At 32.6% G+C, this 8826-nt stretch overlaps 1 protein-coding gene across 1 annotated transcript; it reads right to left on the bottom strand.

The window, feature by feature from the left end:
- Positions 1–2663: 2663 nt before the first annotated feature.
- LOC138315587 (beta-1,3-galactosyltransferase 1-like) lies at positions 2664–5508 on the bottom strand. The gene has a single exon (XM_069256718.1). The coding sequence runs from the start codon at positions 5194–5196 to the stop codon at positions 3802–3804; it is 1395 nt and encodes a 464-aa protein (XP_069112819.1). The 5' UTR covers positions 5197–5508; the 3' UTR covers positions 2664–3801.
- Positions 5509–8826: the final 3318 nt, after the last annotated feature.

Genomic DNA, 8826 nt, shown 5'->3' with positions numbered 1-8826 from the left:
TATTTGCTATTGTCTTACTGTCAATCAGGTTAGGACATCCGTTAATTGGATTGTGATTTGAATTATGGAAACCCCGTACATCTATGCTCTAGGTTTTTTATTGTCACCTCCATTTTTAAATTGAAAATGTAAAAGCAAATGGAAATAAAATATCCCTGATCATACCTAGGAATATATATTACACATATATATGTCGTACACAGGTTAAACAATAATGGAAGTTGACTTATTCAGAAACAAAAATGGTTCTAAGAACTATTTCAACTAAAGATTTAACCTTAAAAATTATCCCACTCTAGAACTGTAATTACGAAATCGTGGCATTTAGAAATCTCGCGTAATTTCTAAGGTATTAGTAAAAATTCTAAGCATGTATTTTCACCGTTTAGAATCTACATGTATAGTCATACAAGAAGGGTTACAGTATTACCACACTAAATACACTTATTTAAATATCACTAAGTGTATTTTTGAAAAAGTACAAGATATTATATCTATTTTTAATGCCTGTATACAAGTAATTTCATTTTTCATTTGAACACTAAATGTGGTTACTTTTTGGATTATACGATAAATGTTCATATATCATACTATTAAATCTCGGTATGATATACAAAAGGATCGACAATGAATATACTATTTTAAGGATTTAATATAATTTTGAAATAATGAATTTAAATCTACACTTATACATATGTACTGTAATTTAGAAACATATATCAGAAATATCATTGATATATTTCTGCTTTTTAGTAAACGTTATGGATTAAGTTTCAAAGGCAACAATATAGATATACATATTATTTTCGGTTTAGTTCGGTACTGTTACTCCAATATAACATAACTGACAACCGTCCACATTTTATTTTAATTATAAACTGTGCCGTGTTTGCATCGTTATGGCAGAAGTTTGAAATAAAACACGCATTCTAGATATATTCATGCTTATTTTTATAAGTGTATAAATCCTTGCTTCAATTATAAAGTTAATTAAAAGATATCGACCATCATTCTATAATATGAACATGTACCTATTATGTACGGTGTTCTATTATTACTTACCAAAATACAACGTCATACCGATATAACACTCATCATCAAAATTTTAATTTTATTGCTAAATGAACCAAAACCTGTATCTAAATGGAAAGCATAAATGTTTATCTGTACAGTCGTACAACCTCGATAATCTGGATAATGCGTATTACAATAACCGTTCTAAAGTTTGATCCTATCGAATACCAATGTACTAAAACTGACTGCACACGTATTTTCTATATAACTGTTACATAATTGAATAGAGTACCGCTTTATTTTTCAATACATGTATAAACACATCACTGATACCTAGTTGCTAGTTGTAGTTCAATCAGAATAGATATCCTTGCATATCAATTGAGGTACATATATACGCGAATTTATAAGAAAATCCACATTGAACATTTTCCAAAAATCGTTTATGGTTATATGTAATCATACAGTTTATATTTATGCCTCTTTTCATTAATTAGAAATCACCTTTTGATAGTTCTACGGATTTATGGATAGTATTACAAAACTTTAGCAAAACGCTGAACAATTTCTCAGAATGATAGAAAACTTGATGATTATCATTGTTCGTCAGTTATAGTATAAGGTTCTCAATAGCATTCGCATTCTCACAATCAATTTGCAATCAGCAGAAGTCTATATTTTGTAGAAAAGTGATGCGCATTGATAAATATAGAAATGTATGCACATGACAAAAGTAAACATCACCAAAGTTTGCATGTTACAGATTTCTCTGTTACAGTGTAACATTTAAAACAAAATTTATCTCAATGAATCCAAATAATTACATTCTTACTAATAAATATATTTAATTGATTAATGTCACATATTTAGTAACTATTTCATGGATGATATTTTTGCGTTCATTAGGATGTTTCCAAAACAAATTGCGAAAATATTATCCTCTATGAAAATAGCCGGATTTTCTCAATGTCTAACATACAAATACAAACTGTATATGTATTTGACTTCCTTGTCACTGTAGAACTAGACTTTCGGGACATCGATACAGTTTAACTTTGGTATATATATATTATAACTGTATATGATATAAATAATTTGATAGATGAACAGGTCGTTACATGTATCATCCTATAAAGTTGAACAGTCTCTTGATGACATATTTTCTATATATAAGCATTATTAAATTGCAAATTGATTGGGTTCTCATAATCGCCAAAATGTAGAAGTTTTTATGATAATGATAGTGGTATATGTGTATTACTCTTGTTAAATATTTTGCAGCTTACATGTAACCTACAGTACCATGCAAAACGTATTCTATAATATCACGTATTTGTTTTAACCAATTTTTGAAACTGCAACAGACTGTAAAAAACAACTTGTTATGTTTACACTTCTCTTGGATGCAATTCTGTTTTTTAATCTTATTATAACGGTGAAATTTATAAAATATCATGAAAAAATATGCATTTCTTTCTGTCAAAATACATAATATATATATAGTACTGTATTATATATATATATATATATTTTCACTTTATTTCCCCACTTTTGACAAACTGAAGGTAGCTCAGGTAAACGAACAGAAGGTAAGCACAGGTAAGAATTAATATGGAACTGACTATATTGTTCTCCTATACTAACACTTTTCTTTGTTCTCTAAAAAGTGGGCAAATAGAGAACACACCCTAGGGACAACGTGATATAGTAACTATACAAATGTATATGGGGTCTTATTTGTTATTCGCTTTGCTGGTAGGCAGGCAACATACGACTATACCTAACCAGCCACATTTTGCATTATGAAATACCCTTCTCCAATTTACGCCCGTTCCTCTATTCCCTGGAAGTTCGGGAATCAAACTCATATTCAAGCTTATAACTGTCAAGGAATATTGCCCATTGAGCAGTGACTTACATTTTCAAGTGTTTTATATGATTCCTCAAGAAAATGTATAACCCTGTGGTGTATGGTTTTTATACAGAGACAACAAAAGTTCTCATTTCTATAGCAATATTTAATGTGCACAGTCTAAAGCAATTGAATTTTCTGTTTTTATCTTTTGATATTGACATCTGAAATTACCATGAGTCAAGAACATATCAGATATTTTGGATAGCATACAGCATGTAAAAATGTAAATGACCCTCAGGTATGTATCCTCTTATAAAATGATATGCTTGTATTAACAAAATTATTGATCAAGAAAACATTTCGCAATGTCAAGCCCACGCCACAGGTAACTTCATACAATAAACACATGTTCAATTAGGAGGTAACCACGGAATTCCTCAAATTCTCCATAGAAAAAAACATAACAGAAGTTAAGACATTAATGCAGCCTACCTTTAGAAATGATAAATGAATAAATAAACTGTAATCATTTATGTCAACAATAATGATGAAAGCGGTAAATGTTCATAGTGTGATGAACTTCAGTATTCAATAGATTGAGGTTATATACATGTATTTCAATGTAACCATTGGGCATAAAAGATGTAGAAGTTTCTTTTGAACAATATCAAAGCATTTCTTCTAATGGAATGGGATATTAATCTTATTTATCTTATTGTCATACACTATATATAATTTTACTCTACCCTTGAGTGAAAACATTGATTGTTACGTTGTCATTTTGTGTGCAAACAAACGTCTTCTCGAAAAATAAAAACTGACGTAACAATCAGTAAATGTTTTAAAGAGATAAAAATCTATTGATGCATGTATTATGATTGCTGAAAGCAAATTAAGAAAGCTAACGCCCTTATAATCCACACTTCATCCGTTCAGGTTTTCATGTCCAGACAATCCAGCGTATAAATATAAAACATATCATCTGGAGACAAACCGTGCGATGTCACAATCTGTTTATAAACACAGCTATCCAGAGGCACACGTACAACATTGAATCCCTCCAAACTTACCAATGTATACCCATGACGCCTGATACAAAGAGAGACATACACATCCTCAAGGTAAAAGAATGGCACATCTTTCGAAATTGTTAAAACCTTTTGCATTACCGCCATACTAGTAACATAACCAGTGCCTGAGCAGTATCCCGGGTACTCTTTCTGCGGATACTGTCGATAGGACGCGTACCATTTAGATCCACTTTCGCGGATTGGAAATGCGACGTGTTTACAAAACCCACCAACAGAAGTCTGAAGCTGTTTTTCATTACGTCTGACAGTTTTTAATAAATTGGTAACGTTGACGTACATGTCGTCATCCGTTTTCATGACAAATTTTGCGGACGAACAATACATGTTGGCCCATTTGAAACCCATCATTGTCTTTAACGTCAAATTGTTGTAGCTGTCTACAAAATCTTCCTGAACGATGTCAGAAAATTGGCTAACTTCGAGATCTACATTTTTTTGTTGTGCTATATTTGAATGTGAACCAAGCAGAAACACGTATCTTATGTTCGAAGTGTTATTGTTTGAAAGATCAAGCCACGTTTTTCGAATTGCTTCCCTCCTAAAATGATTGGCAGATGTTGACGATATCAAAATAACAATATCTATATTGTGTTGCTGACTACACACGGCCTTACTGACATGGATGGGTGTATAATCATGAAGGAAACAAGCTGAACAACTATCCGGACGAGCGAGAGGATCAACAGTGCTTGTAAAGGTTGTTGTAACAGTTCTCATAACTGCTTTTGTTGCTTTTGATTTTGTTGTTGATGATGCTGACGTTCTTGCAGCTGTTGTTGCTACAATATTTGCTGCCGGTGACGTTGCTGCTTTTGTTGTTGTTGGTATTGTTTCTGTTGTCGTTGTAGTCGTTGCATTTGGTGACGCTTTTGTTCTTGTCGTTGCTACTTTTGTTATTGCTGATGTTGCTGATTTTGTTACTTTGTCTATTGTTGTTAATTCTGTTTTTCCTTGTATCGTTCTCATCTTTGTTTTATAACTTGTGTCTGATAATGGCGGCAATGACGACGTTGATAATACTGTATTATTACCAGAAGCCCTTACAACCCCTTCATGTATATAAGTAACATTCCTTAAAAAGCGAGTAATCCTGGTGAATCCTTCAGGTGTGTTCGTGGTATGGTAGGTGTCTGAGATCCCGTTTGTTTTAATCCCACGGTAGATAATCCATGTATATACTAGTACACACGCACACAAAACCAGCATCATATTAAGAAGACATCTATTTCCTCTCATGACAGAATCGTGGAACAGACGTTACAAGCACAAACTATATATTTAAGATAATTTTCTTATCTTTTATAAGCATGGAACATGAAACAGTCATACAATATCACAGATAGGTGTTCTTAGTGTTCAAATAACATACTTTCAGATTCTTTCCTAGCACTTTAACACTTTGTACAAAAATATTTCACATTGACACCATAAGTATTGACTGTGTTTTATAAGCTTCCAATTCTGTCGAGATTTCTTCAAACATGTTCAATCTTTGTAAAATATGAGAAAGTCTTCATTCCTCAGTATAGTTATGCATGTCCTCTCTCGCTTGATACGACTGAGACTAGTCGCTTTCAGCGTAACACGTGTACGTTTATGTTTACACAAGCTTGATGTGTCTCGTTATCCAATACATTCCAATTACACAAAATGCTCTACCGCTTGCAATCATTTTAGATTTTAGGTGACATTTGATTAAACTGGTCAACATTATAAGGATTGTTAAACTTGGTTCATAGAGTTTGTTATCAGTTTTAAGAAAGTATATTCTAATTTAACCTGTTGTTGATGACCCGCGAAATCTCGAAAATATCCCCGCTAAAGAATATCTCTGGCGAATTCTGCTAAAAATTGTTTGAAATTCTTTGAATATTTTATGGTTTATTGCAAAAGTTATTTTTTTTCTATGAACTGCAAAATGTTGATGAAATAGAGATAGAATCAAGTCTTACTTCTTCGTGATTCAGCTAAATTATATTAATTCGTGTGTGGTTTCATTATTGTGATATAATGCTCCTGTCTCAAATAACATATAACGAACTACACTGCACATATCACTCTTGGAATTTAAAACAGATATTGAGTATTGATTCTCCCGACACCGACTTCATTATTTAATATATGATGCAGACTTAGTTGATGTTGCAGACTAACGACTTGAAACGTGTTTGTATCCAAGGTAATATCCGCTTCCCTTAATGTTCATTACTGTGGCGATGACCTACTAAGCTTAATCAGATTAATGTCTCTTTTTAAGCCGGACAAGGATATCCGCAATTTTTCGTTTTGTGTCCTATGAATTCTATCATAACAACAGTCCGAAAACAACCAAACAAACAACATGTTAATTAAATATTTGATTAAAAAATTCTGTTGTTTGTCTAAATAAAAATAACAGTCAGTCCTGGTAGTGATTCGCACACTGAACCTTCAGTACACGGTGCCATTTCTCAATCATCTGAGTTACAGAAACTTGATACTTTAATCTGTTCTTAGTTGATTCATTCGCAGTCTGGATGACCTATTGAATAAAACATTTTTACTAATCACATTTTTCTCAATTTTCGGTACGAGAACCTTTTTAAGGAATAAAATTAAAGCTGAATTGTACTACGCTGATTAAAATGAGCCATAGTAAAAGTTGATCATCTGATGCACTGCAATTAACAAATTACTTTTTCCCTAAGATAATTTATATATCAGATATAAAGTCTATATATTGAAAAACATCATATTTTGATATTTATTTTTTGATTTTGAAAACGGTCACTTTTAGATCAAAACGGGCCGATGGCACGATTTGCGCCATACCTCCACCTGTGCCATTGTAAAAAAAAATTCTGATACAGATTTTTAAAGGGCCAATTCAGTCTAAGAGAACATTAAAATTTGTACATATATCGGAAAAAAACCCAGTTCTAATGGAAATTAGATCAGTCGGTTTTACTTTGATATGCCAGAAAAGTCCATGGTGGTGAAATGTGTGTGAAATGTGCAAACTCGCTCGCTGTCCGCCATTACACATTGTGGTCGAACATCTTGTATGCCGAACCCTGTCCCTTGCTCGTAGAGTAAAGTTTCTTTTGTCTAGAACTGCTTAAATCGCTCTGACAGTAGTGTGTTTACCTTATTAGGTGTTTTATCTTGCCTCAAAATCATTTTATCACTTCCTCAGTGGTTGTGTAGTTCATTTATTTAAGGTGCGTGACTTTGGCTCGGGAATGGGTACAGGGTACATATTGTACCTGCTTAATCTTATTGATCAACGATTTGTAATTACAATGGTATCAATTAAAATACTAAGCATTGGCGTGGAAATTGTCAATATTTAATGTTATATGTTTCATAAGAAATGTAGAACAATACAATTATGCCATAGTTTGTTTTTTTGTTTATGTAAAAGAATTAACCGGAGTGAATTGTCTCTTTAAAATAGGAGTTCATACCGAAGTTAAAAATGGAATAAAAATGATATGATGATATGGCTATGTGCTTGATTTTCTGCTATTGTGAATCAAAGATGGTTGTATATTGATTGTAATTTTAACTATTATCATGATTGAATAACAAGCTGGAATGCTCATGAGGGCTTATTTGTGAATGACAGTCGAATTTCCTTCAACTACAATTTCAAATGTGACAGCTGACAACATACCAAATAAAGCCATAACATTACGTAAACACGACCCCAATGGATGTACGAAAGAAATTGCAGATACGACGGAACTTGACGATAAAACGCTATAAAAATTACAGAAAATAGATTACTGACATACTTGACGTTATCAATATTACAGCCCAAGATGTGTCTGACGCCATTTGTTTGATAAATGTATTTAAATAGGATATAATAAATGGCAAAAACTTCAAAGAAGGTAAACATTTAACAATCGATACATGTCTGTAGGACCCCTTCGTGAGTTTTTATATTAAAATCGCTGCAATCAAGGTTATCTCGATGCATGGGAAAATGTTAACTCTATTGTAAAAAAAGACGACCACGGTAGAGTTTTTAACTATCGTCCAGTATTTTAAATAAGTATAATCGGTAACGTTATCGAAAAGTACATTATAGATATGTTCATACATGTAACGTCCTGCGAGATTCACCTGACTTTGCTGAGCACCAGTCAGGTGATATTGCTAAAGCGTTAGACTGTGGAAAAGAGCTGAAAATCGTGTTTCTAAATATAAGTAAAGCTTTTTATCGTGTCAGACACAAGGAACTCATGTATAAACTATATAAATCTGATCTTAAAGGGGCAATTTTAAGGTAGTTCAAAAGCTACAATCGTAGTTTGTACCCCTTCAGTAATGCTAGGTTTACACTATGTTCCCGGCGGCCACGGCAGCCCCGTTTCAGACCACCGTGGACAAAACGTGATGACCGCAGTTATGTATGATGTACATAAATACATGTAGTTATGAGATAAGGGAGATAACTCCTATAGCTTTTTTTATCAATACATCCTATGAAGGTCATATCATTGATTTAGGTTATAGAACTTTCTAGAATTTAATCATGTATAAACAAATATGTTTGTAAACATGTTGATTTTAAGTAGAGATCTAGAATGATTTATTTCCAGAAAGTTATGTGTGTTTACTTGTTTACTGTTTTTAGTTAAATATTTCTAGAAGTAGAAGGTTCTCCAATATTCTTGAATTACGGTTTAGCTATATATACTCCAGCTGTCCAAGGCTAATCAGAACTGTAATGAGACCTGTAATAAGACATATTAAGAATTGTACAGCGCCATATAAGATTCTATTGGGAGAGCTATTGTGACTTTATCTGTGGATTATTACAACACTTTGTGTGGATTTATTCTTATTGCCTGGAACTTTACAAATCATCGGTGGACA

Source organism: Argopecten irradians, chromosome 2, assembly GCF_041381155.1.
Source record: "Argopecten irradians isolate NY chromosome 2, Ai_NY, whole genome shotgun sequence".
Classification (NCBI taxonomy): domain Eukaryota; kingdom Metazoa; phylum Mollusca; class Bivalvia; order Pectinida; family Pectinidae; genus Argopecten; species Argopecten irradians.
This window is presented reverse-complemented; position numbering and strand designations above follow the sequence as displayed.

Excerpts from the sequence above, each read along its gene's own strand:
- LOC138315587 (XM_069256718.1), bottom strand. The coding sequence starts at position 5,196 with ATGAGAGGAAATAGATGTCTTCTTAATATGATGCTGGTTTTGTGTGCG.